This window comes from Bombus flavifrons, chromosome 7 (assembly GCF_040668555.2).
Source record: "Bombus flavifrons isolate JBK064 chromosome 7, iyBomFlav1_principal, whole genome shotgun sequence".
Lineage (NCBI taxonomy): Eukaryota > Metazoa > Arthropoda > Insecta > Hymenoptera > Apidae > Bombus > Bombus flavifrons.
The window spans coordinates 12,004,219-12,017,379 of NC_138448.1; the positions used below are offsets into that span (position 1 = coordinate 12,004,219).

Sequence of the window (13,161 nt, forward strand, 5' to 3'; positions counted from 1 at the left end):
AATAAAGTTCGTGACTCTTGCCAAATATCTCGACAGTCGGCACCTACAGAACATCGTAGACGTAATGACGAATCCCCCAGCCACGGGGCGATACGAGAAACTGAAATGGGAGCTCATTCGCATATTAACTGATACAGACAGTGTTCCGGTAAAGAAGATGGTGGAAAGCGAAGAGATGGGCGATAGGAAGCTATCTGAATTTTATCAGCACCTTAGAAAACTCGTTAGCCCTACCACGCCTGATGATTTCATCCTCACGCTGTGGAGGAACCGACTACCCCACCCGCATCAGGCGTATCCTTGCCACAGTCGACGACATTAACCCGGAAAAGTTAATGCGGCCAGCGGGACCTTATAGCAGAGAAATTTGGAGATGATCATCAGCGTACTGCCCCGAATAACGACGGTAATTGATCCATCAGTTCAAAACGTTGGAACGAATGAAACATGGCTCGCCCCTTTCAAAGCGTTAAGTGACCAAGTGAACCCCAACTGAGGGCCCAGATGAGTGCGCTAAGTTTCAATCATCGTGCGGTGTGGGTAGGCGTTTATAGCGTACGGTCGTAGGCCTCCGTTCGTCTTTAGTATGACGTGCAGAGATGATGTCCATGGACTTTTCGTTGGCTTTATATCATCACTCCTGGTTCGATCATTGTCTCGTATCCTGTCAGCTGTTTGCGTCGGTTGAAGGTGAGGCGTCGAGGTTTGCTAAAGGTGGAAGGGCCGTTTCCATATTCGTCGTAGCGATAGGTCCAGATTGTACAGTCTTAGATTCGCGATGATCGAAGTCTCGGTAGCGCATCACACAACATCTTTTTCGCTGTAGACCACGTCGAGGTCACACCAATTTGAGGTGCGGTAGTAGTCGGTAATAGAGCTGATGATGCTGGGTATAGATATCGCTGAGGGGTTAACTGCTGCTTTTTCTTCTCATTTAGATGTCGTGGAAGAAAAATCGGACTACGGGCGCCGGGATTTGAGCCCGGGTCCCGAACGTTCGTAACCTAAGGCGCTAACCACTGCGCTGCTGTCGTCCGGTCGTATTTGCTGTCGAATGCCGCCACAAATTAGGTATGATCCATTTCGTTCTATTTCTATTATTATGTTCGTGCGTAATTCAATAAACTAATATAAAACAAAAAACATTGTACGTGCATTATATCCTTATAAAACGAAAGAAACTTTTCGGACAACCTAATATTTAAATACTATTTCTAGTAAATACTTCGTCTCTTATGCATACATGTTCGAGTATTTAGTTGAAAAGTCACTAACGAAAGCTTCCATTTGCCTTTGCGCATTTCTAATGTCATCCTTGCAAGTTAAGAATTTAATAAGGAGTCAAGTTGGAAATTCTTTGCTTTAGAATAATTTAGAATATTTATTTTATTATTTTAGAATATTTAGAATACCCTTTACCGTGTATATCTGCTAATTGTTATAGAATTATAAAGAAAATGAAAAGGTTGACGAAAATACCTGAACATTACCTTAGGCGACATGACCACACACAATGGGCTATCTTGATTATTATATGAACTAAGAAATTTTGCACAAATGAGACCCGTTATTCCAGAACAGCTTGTTTTCCACAATACGCGACAAAAGAATGGCCTTCGTTCTCGGCGTATTTGCTCGCTGGGGAAAGTAACTCGAAGGGAGAAAATTTGCTGGCAATTAACGTGGTCGCGCTATGAATTAGCAAGAACAACGACAGCAACAAAAACCGTGCGAATAACGATTTCATTCGTGATTCGAATACTACCAGTGGCGTATACCGTGTTATTTACGAGCAACGAGTTTGTATCAAGCCAAAAGGGGAGGAAAAAGAGAAAGGTATCTTCACTTTGCTTTGAAACAAGCAAACACGGCGGTGAAATTGAAACAGGCTGCAGCAAAATATTAATTTCCATGGCGAATGTGAAACGAAATTAATTAAATTTCCTATCGTTTAAAAAGCTGGCGAAGTTAAGCGATTAAGCATGCTGTTTATGGCGAGTTATGGCGTTCGAGAATTGGAAATAAATGCTTTCTTTTATTTCCTCGTTTCTTGTTATCTGATAACGTCTCTCAATATGAAACTTCTATGAACATGAAATAAAATGTTTTTATTGGTAGGTTTAGTTTTTGCAAATGTACGTGTGGCATAATTCATTTTTGAAAAGACTAAACAGCATGTAAAAAATAAGGATTTGTAACGGCACTCGACAGTAAACTTTCCAACGGTTTCTGGCTCGTGGCTCGCTATACAAAGACCTTATTCTTCGGATAAGATGATTGCCAGATGTCGATACATCTTCACGGTATATTTTCAGCTAGCCTAAGGACCCGCTATAAATCTTAGGATTTATTTAGTTAACGAACAAATAGTCTTTGTCTTAACAGTCCCTAAATCTATCACCTACTACGGGAATATACGGGAAATATGTACGATGCTTCTCGCTAGTAACTTTCTCTCGAGGGCGGTTAGCATCCCCCTTCAACCACCAACGTAGAAATTAACCAATTAACAGCAACGTCCATTTCTCTCACTTTCCGAACGAAGGCTTTCCTCGATGAATCCGATGATCTCGTATCCTTAGACACACCCCATCATAGTTTTTCTCTGCAGCATCATCGTGACGGAAAGTCAGTCGTTAGACATCGGTCAGAGTCGATAGTTGGTAGTTGGCAGTAATAGTTGACCCGAGTTCTTCGGCATCGTAAGCAATCATCATCCGAACTTGTATCGTGCATCGTAACGCATCGCCCAGAAGTCGAACTTGTAATCGCGAATCGCTGATCGCTAATAGTAATCGCGAGTTCTACGCCAAGTGTACATATAGAGTATCTATTAATAAATATATCTTGTTAACTATACCCGAGTATTTCTTCCTAGAAGGTACGTAGGTTCCTATCACGACCTATGTACCTCAGATTTATAAATAAAGTAAAAAATATTTACATTCGACATAAATTTTGGTATATTATACAAAAGAGTCATAACTACATAAGAGTCAAAAATAACATTATACGAAATGTTGTTGTAAAATTAGTGCGTTGTATGCGAAGATGAATAAGAATTATTTTTATTATTGCTCTACACGTTAAGAAATCGTTATTTAATCAAAAATGATTTATATATCTTATCTAAACAAAATTTGGAAGCTGTATAAAGGTTGTTTCTACGTAACTGTAAATGTTAAAAAGATTCTCAATTCGAGCAACGAATTAACTTGTCTTCTAAAGTGAACACGATAACAAACTCCCTCATTTTATGTTCAAATCAATTATAGAATAATTCTAATAAATCTAACGAATCATAAATATAAATCAAATATTATGGATAATTGTATGTTACTTGATTTTGGTGACGAAATAAAAAGGTACGGAAAAATACGATAGAAAAAGGAAAGAGGTGAAAGATCGAGAAGCGAGAAGTGGAACTGACACGGTCGTTCTGTAAATTTGGCCCAATTGAGAAACGGCCGATTGGGTTTTCCATCGTTAGCCGGCAAATAAAAGACAAAACGTGGAACGAGGCTGAAACTGAACGAAGCACGATCGTCTAGAAAATTTTATATAGGAGTCGCGACGCTCGTTTGTCTTTCTTGCTGTCGTTACTGTCGTTGTTGTTCTTCCATGGTACGCACACTAAAAAGCTGGCTTTACATTAGTTCAGTCGCTGAGCCAAGCGATTACATTCCAGTTGTTTGACTGGAAATCGATCAATGTTATGGTCTGTGTTATTCCAAATTTTTCTTTTTTATCGTTTAAAGTGGTAGATTGTAATGACAATAGATACGCTGTGCTACGTGTCAATTAGTATCGAATATCGAGATGTTTAGATGACTCCAGTAATGCTGGAGTGTTGTGTTCTCGATGCTGGGAGTAAACACCGGATAATAAAATAGACTTCCGAATCATCGAGTCGTTGGGCTGGTTTGCTTCTTGGAATGACGTCCCTGTAATGGCATGAGAACATTGTTTTCATCATTCCAACAACGACCCTGTGCTGGATTGGATCACCGGACTGGAATGCCACTAGACCAATGTAAACCCAGCTTAGCATTGTTCGCTGAGTTACTGTTGTGAATTTCTAACATCGTTTCTGCGAGAATTTTCGGTTTATCGAAGTGCCTGATTTATTTCCTGATTTATTATGAGCTAAATAATGGTTTCTTCGTTAAGAATGCATTGGAATTTTTTTTATGAAGAATCAACAATAAAATACGAGGAGCAGAAATCTAATAATAATTCCTACAAATTTCTATTCATTCAGCTCACAAATAACGCTGTTTTCGTTGGCAGATGCATTAGGTGAAGATAATCAACTATCTGTCAGTAATTAATCAGTGATGAATTTCTTCACACAAATAGAATTTTTTACCATCTTTCCATTAAATTTCCATCACGTACACTTTCACACTACTACTATTCCATCAGTCAACCGTAATTTAAAAGTACATTCGACACATTTTGTTCGCAAACTGGATCACCCGTTATTCGCAAAAAACCAACTCAACAAAAGAAATATCGTTCCAAACGATCGACTTAACAGAAAAGGCCATGGAATCGTTTGGTCAAACGGAAATCGAATTTCTCGCTCGACCGGATCTCCGGCTAATCGAATGTTTCGAGTGCCATCATCCGCGGGTCTAATTAGCAAGTGGCACCACGTGCTGTGACCTGTCACGCCAATTTCTCACGCGTCGCGAAATAATAATCGTCGCTTGAACACGCACCACGCGAATATTTATTCATTTGGGACGCGTTCACGAGGAGTTCAATTCGATCGCGCCGATTTGATCAGCGATTCTTTCCAGCTATATGAATCATATCTATGTATGTGCATTGTACATGTATGAGCGTAGATCGATTCGAAATGCGGCTCGAGCCGGACGACATATCGCCGGAAACGATACACGTTACGTTTTGGTCGATTGACGCGGTCTCTGTTCCGTGTCGCGAGTAAAATTGAAAAGCGTGTTAAGGCTGCTCCGTAGTCTCACTGAAATCGATCGATCGTTCAAGGTCGTTTTCTCCAACAATGCTACAGTTTAATTTTAAGAGTATTTTAAGCATATGATCTGGTTTTAGCGGTGATTTATACTACAAATTTCTGAAATTTATAAAGCAAACGAAAGAAGGTAAGGTGGAAGACCAGTTGAAAATTAACATATTGTTTGGTCAGTTAATTGTAGATAAATAATGTTGAGATTGGAGAATAACGTCGTTTAAAAAATGCTATTTATAATGTTCCATGAAAGCACAAGTATTTTAATACGTTCGCAGTGACGAAAGGAGAACCAAAAAAGTAAAAAAAAAAGAGAGGGTGAATTACAAGGTATTTTAATGTACAGATATAACTTTCAGGTTGTCGTACTGCAACTGGGAAAGCAATAAAAGGTTCACGCGAGTTTACTTTTGTCGTTCGTTCTCGTTCCCAAGTTATGGCTGTTTCTGCGTTTTAGTAGCCTTTCCGTGACGATGTCGCCTCTTAGCGACTATTCGTTCTTTAATCGAGAGAACAAACTAATACGGATGTTACAAATTTTTAACTTTATATGCTGAAAAGGTAAAAAGTAAAAGAAAAAAATTACAAATACAGAAATTAATACGTATTTAATTAAATGGTCAGAGCAACGCAAATGTTATAGTTGGGAAATGTGGTAGTCGCGAGATCAATTTAAACAGCCAGAGATACAAAGGTATGGAGAAAAAAGTCAGATTAACCAGTGAATGGTAGTATAAGTGGTAGAATCGGAAATATGAATTTCCGGATGAGAATGAACGCGGTATCGAATCGAGCCGGATTAAACGAGTGTTTTATTTGGACCAGCGATTCTTTTAAGTGCGTTCGATCGCTCGTTTCCTCCAAAAAGGTAGATGGTATCCACAGATTAGGTAAATTGCAGATATTTACACATTTAAATACATTTTTATATTTTCTTATCTTTCTTTACTTTTACATAAAATAGAACAAAATTCTTAAAGAATCTTACCTTAAAGAGAATCGAAATGCCAAGGTTCATGAACGGTTTCGTAAAGTCGATCACGCTTTCGCGGGCGTAATTGATGGTCATCGAGCCGACTGCCAAGTCTGCTTTCTGCGAATAGAGACGAATACGTTCGATTAGTCGACGGAAACAAAGGAAACGACGTTGCTTCGGCAAAACTGAGGATATAATGTTTCGTAAATGCAATGCGGTTAGATACATGGATCTATACATTCTTTAAAAGAAAAATAAGTATGACACATGCTATATAACATGTAGAAGTACGAAGGGTAATCACGTGGGGTAAAACGTAGATCAAAGTATCTAACCGTATTTCACGAAAATGTGATGGAATATATGGATTCATTTGCTGGCGGTTGTATCTGGTAGTTGTGTATCTCCTACCTTTCTCCATGTTCTTTCACGTTTCTGCATGTATCTGTATCTCGTAAATCTAATTTCCTATGTCTAATCGAAAGCAGTGAGAGTGGCGGTGTTGTTGTGAAATGACGTGCAGTTGGTGCAGGATTTAAGACTTGCTACGGAAGCAAGGGTAAAACGCTAGGAAATCTACTCGCTTTTTAAATGTACATCATTTCAAATTCTACGTCTACGTTAAAATCACCTCGTATGGACATTACCTAGGTACAGTGAAATTTCTACAGGGATCGTTATTTTTTACTTCCTATCTTTAGAACGGTATCCCATTGAGGTTCATGAAAACTGGTAAAGAAATCGAACGTCGTTAACCCGTGGACGAGTCGTACGATTCGAATTCATTGAAAAATCCATTCAATCTGTGTCCAGGTTTCGCAAAAATCGAAGAATCGCTCGAGGACTTGATAGAAGGGAAAAGATTTGGCCGAGAAAACGGTTTTCGGGACTACGATGCAAAACGCGGTATGCATACGCAGCCGAGATACGTTATCTCGCTGCTTTTTCAGCGTCTGGAAAAGCACTTGCTGTGCCATAGGGCACGCCATGAGACTAGGCAGATTTATTTCTGGCTGCGGCTGCTTGGAAACCGTATATGTGGTCACGACCGATAAGGCTGGCTGAAAGAAACCGCTCAGCTCACCCCTTCGCGTGTCTTTCCTCCATTTCTTCTTTTGTTCTTCTATCTCGTTCGATAAAACGATCGTTCTAACGACCGTTCTATCAAATACTTGATAATTATCCTTGTATCTCGTGGTATTTTAAATATGATTTAAATAGAATGGTCGAAACGTTCAAATTTTCTACCGACAGCGTACATTGCCTGTACGAGTTTTATTCTTGATCTTTTTCGTACAAGTTTTACACTCGATTCGTCGTCGGTACTTGTAGCGTTAATGGTATTAGAATATATCCCAGAGGTGAAAAAGATCGAAAAGATTCAGCCTGCAGCGAACAGAGAACGGCAGAGAGGTAAAGAGAAAAATGAAAGTAAAAAAACAGTTCTCCACGAACATCGTGACTCTCGTCGAGATGGCCTGTTTTTCATGGAAACGCACCGAGAACGTAACGTAACGTAACGTAACGTAACGTAACGTAAAAAACGATCAGTTAAATCAATTTGCCGAGCCATCGACAGAGCCGGCCGTCGAACCAGACTTTTCGAACACAGTTCCTCGCGCAGAATCACCGATGATTGAGCCAGAATTTTCTTCCTTTTTTTTTTAATCCAGTCCTACGAGGAGTCGGCGAGAGTTTCGTCAGCGTTCCACCTTGCTTTCCTTTTTCTTTTTTGTTCCCAGCCATTCGGATCGTTTCGATCGTGCTGCCGTAACTTCGTTGGAAAACTGCATTCCTGGATCGGCAGAGAGGTTAGACGTAGGGAAAATAAGCCTCTCGTAATATCGAAGGAATTTTCAAATGGAACGTTTTAATTATTTCCTATTGATCGAATATTTCTGCAGCGAACGCATTTACGCGATATCGGCGCGCTATTTATTTACCTATGTGTACCTATGTAGAAGAGAAGAAAAAGAAAGGAGAGGCTCGTTCATTTAATCACGGGACTCGCGTAAATTATATACACATCTATCGCCATTAAAGAGCGAAAGGGAATTCTAAGTAAAGCCACTTATTCAACCCGAGTTCCCCTTCTTCTTTATTACAGAAAAATCGCGGCGATTAAGTCGCACTTTTCCGTTGGCGCGCCACTGCCTAGACACGAGAATTATTAATGATCATCTGACAAAATTAATAACAGCAACCTCGGGTGATTTAGCGCCGTCCGCTTTGTGCCAGCTGTCGTGCTAGGTACATGGTGGGAAAAACTCCCAGCCGCAGGAAATTTCTCTTCGTTTTCAGTCCTTTGCAATCGCGCACCCCTTTAAACTGGTTTTCGTTTAACCGTTAATTATCTTTTGCTCCGACTAATTCTCCAACCAAGTTTCTGTTAATTCCATTTGTCGAGGAATTCCGCTGTGATTTTAAGTTCGAATCCATGGCGCGCGCGCGCGCTCGACTTCCCCTAACGTTTCGCAATTGCGCGGGCGCCTGTGTTTTTGCTCGACTAGACTGTAAACGCGAGAAAATTATTGCCGCGCTAATTTCTCCGAAACCGCGATATTAATTTGTTCCACGGACGCAAAGATCCGCGAACCCCGGATTCATCCATTATGCATCGCGCAGGAAAGTACACATTCGACTTGAGCTTTCTAGAATACCGAATAGCCCGACTCCGACGTTCGAGATTTATTGCGAAAGTAGTTTCTGGAATTTCCCTGTTGAGAGAGTGAGAGAGAGAGTTGGACGGACACATCTACTATTATACGCGCGAGCTTTATATTTTTTACGACACGACGGTTTTAATCTCGTTTGTTCTTTTTTTTTTTTTTTGTCAGAGTATGATCCTGAAACAAACGAAGCGTTGCTATATTTTACAGATTCATTTCGAAGTAACGCATACGGGACGTTGGTCGAATGAATTTTCATCTCTTTTAATGCAATTTTCATCTCTCCCAAGGGCTGCACAGAGTGTGCAAGAGGAACGTTCCGTCAAGTTGTTGGTAACGCGCTAATTTGCTAACTTTATCACTGATAGTATTTGATTCCCGGTTGGCAGAGATCTGCTAGACGTAATCCGCACTTAATCAATCGGCTGTGCGCGTATTAGCTGCTACCTAGGTCTCATTTGGTTGACAGTTGAAGCTACCATACACGGAACCATGGTTTCGCACCTCTCACACGAGTCAGTAGGGAACACGGTGCACACATTTCCATCGTTCCGTTGCATCGGTTCGCGATTTGCATTGCAAATTGTTTCCCCGGAATGTGTTGTCGCACCCACCGTATCTTTGTTGACGGTAGTTAGCCGAGAACTTGCACTTGGAACTCGGAGTTTCGAATTCGCTAGGGAATTAACGAAGGGGAATTCATTATCTTCGTTTTATCGCTTTTTTTTTTAACTTGTATACAAGTTGAACAATTTTTTATCACGATGGATATTGAGAAGTTTACTCTAGTTTCAAGTACTACGACAACACTGTACTGGAGATATAATTTATTTAATTTAAAAAGAAGTTTAAATAATCGATCGAATTTAGTGATAATGGAACTCTCGAGTTCGCAAGACAAGTATCTTAGCAACCGCGCTAAAGATTTTCTAAGTTCTTTTTATCTGATATGTTACAGCTACGTGTGTAATGTACGGAATAGACATATCATAATGCAATCATCAATTCATTCGTACATTATTCATTCTTCCTCCAGGATATTCAATATTATTTTAACGAACTTTTAACAAACTTTTAACCAATTTTTATTAAATTGTATACTCTTCTTCTCTCGCTCCATCATCGTTGAACGATGAAGCATGTGCAAAGATATATCTTCATATTTGTTATGTTTTCAATTAGGTTATGTCAGGTGATTTTGTCAATAACGTAGATTTTTATTTCAATACTGAAACTATCGACAAGACTACCCAATTTATAATTGGCTGTGACAATTTTTACGGAACTGCAACTTTCAGTCAATTTCAATTCATTCGTAATCAAATTGCGTGTTTGTAATTAATCGAAGGCAACATGGGAAAAATATAAATCCATTCCTGTTGATTTCCCAATTTTTATGCCAGTTAGTGGATAATGCAAAGTTAAAAGCACATTCAACTCTAAAATTGCTCTTCTATAAAAGACAGGAAATACATATGACTTCTTTATGTTTTTCACTTGTGATCCGCGGTTCTATTGTAAATCGATATTAATTTATTTTGTGCTGCTTTAAAACGCCTGTAAATGCATCCGTGACATTCAAAATCCTATAAATAAAGCAACATTCCCAGGGTGTACTGAACCCGCGCTTCATCGTCGATGCTTCAGTATCCTCGTCTATGGGGACACTTGCTTCAACTATCCGAAATGTACTTACGAGCAAACGTAATGTGTACTCTCCAGAGCGTGATCGTGACGAGGTTGCGGCATGGCGGCGCGGTTACATGTAAATTTCCACGAGCGTAGACGCTTCGAGAATAGACATACTCACCTTGTCTATCAGCTGGCGGACTATTCCGTTCCACTCGCCAGTCTCGTAATCGTAAACGCCGTACTTGCCATCCGGCACGAGCTCGATCCTGTAGGCGAAGCCCACCATGTGAGCTATCTCCTTGAGTAGGTCGATGCAGAAGCCCTCGTAACGTGCGTTCCCGCTGAAATTCCCTCTGCTCTTCAGCATTACGTACGGCTGCTCCTACGGGGACCATAAAAAGGAGCTACTACCTTTTGTCCTCTTCTTCTTCCTCTTCTCTTTTCTGACCTCACTTTCCCGACCTTTTTTTGCTTTCTCTTTATCCGTACGTATCTGTAAGACTCTTTTTTCCCCATCCTATAGTACCTTGCTTCTACCACATCATTCATATGTTTTCTCTTTTACTTTTGTTTTATTAACCTTCCCTTTTTCATTAAGATCCCCTGTTCCTCTCTCATTTTTCGAGCATTTCTACTTAAATATTAATCATTTTTTTCACTACTCTATCCCTTCGTAGCTTCTCTAATTTGCCTTTAGTTTCCTTTCATCTTTGTCAGAAAGTTTTCTACCCACTCTTTGTAAGGATAATCGGTTACATAAATGGGAAGCTAGCTTTTCTTTTCTTCTTTCTAACATTTCAGCTTTTACTACTAACGTTCCTCGAGGCATTTAACTGCAAGATAGTTGCTACTTTGTATCAATCTACTTATAAGTTCGACTTATAAATTATCCCAATTATTCTTCGCATATAGTGTCTCCTACTCGAAAGTAGCCGAAAAAGGGAAAAGAGAGAGACGACGTTTGTCGACGATCGAGCTTCCATTGTTCCACGTGTCTCGAACGAATCTGATCGATATTTACCGCAAATGCACGACGCGTAGAGCCTCGTACTGGACGGCGTTCGATGCTGATTACCGGCTAAATGGATTACCACTCGATAGACTATTACCACGAACGTTCCCTCGGGATAATGTAGCCACGCGTACAAGGCAACTCAGTTGCAAGAACGTGGAAGAGGCAAACGAAACGACGAAAGAGAGTGTTTCTACCTGCGCCTTCTCTCCCGCATGGGGATTTTCGACGCGACGGTATAATTCATTTTGAAAGTAAAAGTCTCGAATGAACGCGACACTCTGGATAGGTAAAACGACTCGAAAATTCACCTAGTTGGATTTTAAACATTCTCTGTGTACAATTCGGCGCAAAATATTACCTACATTCTCCATTCGCTTATAATTTATAATTCTAATAATTTTAATAATTCTTCTATTAATTTTCCTATTTTGATCATTTTGTATTTTAGTTTTATCAGAATTTCCTGCTAATTTTCATAACAAATGAACTTTTGGAAGTAATTTGTTTCTTGAAAATTGCACATCAATCGTGTGCTTATGTAATGAAATTGGGAAATTTTACAAAGCAACAATCCTATAAAACATTCAAGAAATCGAGCAGTTTGTCTTTTGAGAGGCTCGAATAAGACTCAAACGAAAACTCATTTGAACTCGTAAATGAACTTTGCCACCTACTTTGTGACACGCGGTACGATTGGGGGATGGGAATCAAAAGATCTTGTTTTCCAGATACACGTGTGTTCGCTGAACATAGAAGAGATCCGTGTAATTTGCGGTGATGGAGTGGTTTGTGGTCGAGTAATTGGAAAATCGAATTCATTTAAGTTTAATTTAAGTTCCGCCAGCGGGGCGGGGTGTTTCGGTAAATGGGGAAATCCAGAGGCGTGCTCGCACATCGAACCTTCGGTATTCTCCCGAATTGCAAATTAGGCATGTGTGTTCGCGAGTTCCGTTAATCACGTCAACTTTACCCGAAAACGAACAGATTCCCGAAGAGGAAGACAGAGAAGTTCCGAAATGTCTGCGTTATGACAAGAATCCCTATCCGTGATTAACTTTTCATCCTAATCGAATCGTTCGTGTAACCATCAGGTGATTTGAAATTATAAGAGAGCATAAAATCTTCTAAACATTATCTATAAATATACTTAATATTTCCTCAACGAATAAGTAATTTCATGAATCAAGATTTATAAGAAGTATCAGTTTTAAAGTTAAAAAATTCTTGGAATCTAGTTATCATAGTTACTTCTTTTACAGTCTCTTTAAATAATAATAATAATAATAATTTTTAAAGAAATTTACACAGCAGTTTTTCCAAATTTAAACTCACATAGGAACTCGAATGGATATTTTGATTAATTGTCTACGACGATTAGTAACGAGGTTTTAATACTTCTACATAATAGGTATAGTATACTATAATATAATTATAATATAATAGGCCGAAATTTATATGAGATGATAGTAGCCTCTGAAATTTAACCTTCGTAGAAATACAACTATTCATATACAACAACTTAATGAATATATGATTAATTAAATATGTATATCTGTAATTAAATAGTTTGTTGCAAATTCTTCTATCGTGTTATTTTATAATGAAAGAAATTTGAGACTTGGTTCATAGGTTTCTCAGTGGTTAATGGATTAATGTCAATTAACAGCTTGTGATCCATGCTCGATTTATGGGCTTTATTACGCGATGCGGCGACAGTCGGTGATTTAGCTTCGACTCCTCGGTCAGACGAGGCGAGACAAGTCGCGCGAATGATCGATTACGATGATTTAGAAGGTGGACAGGTCTGAATAAACGACGAGTCGACAGACGTCCAAACGTCTAATAATCAGCGCGAGTACAAAAGTGTCTTGTG

The 13,161-nt window shown here is 39.4% G+C and overlaps 1 protein-coding gene across 9 annotated transcripts in view; it reads right to left on the minus strand.

Annotated features, from left to right (window-relative positions):
- LOC138181438 (glutamate receptor ionotropic, kainate 2) overlaps positions 1-13,161 on the minus strand; it is a 114,014-nt gene that overhangs the window by 9,651 nt on the left and 91,202 nt on the right. For 6 of the 9 annotated variants that reach the window (XM_069116213.1, XM_069116216.1, XM_069116212.1 and 3 more), the window contains 2 exons: positions 10,452-10,655; positions 5,985-6,089 (listed from right to left, as the gene is read on the minus strand). In XM_069116213.1, coding sequence (XP_068972314.1) covers positions 5,985-6,089; positions 10,452-10,655 — 309 coding nt within the window. The remainder of the gene's footprint in view (positions 1-5,984; positions 6,090-10,451; positions 10,656-13,161) is intronic. The other 3 variants (XM_069116220.1, XM_069116215.1, XM_069116214.1) reach the window with 1 other exon arrangement.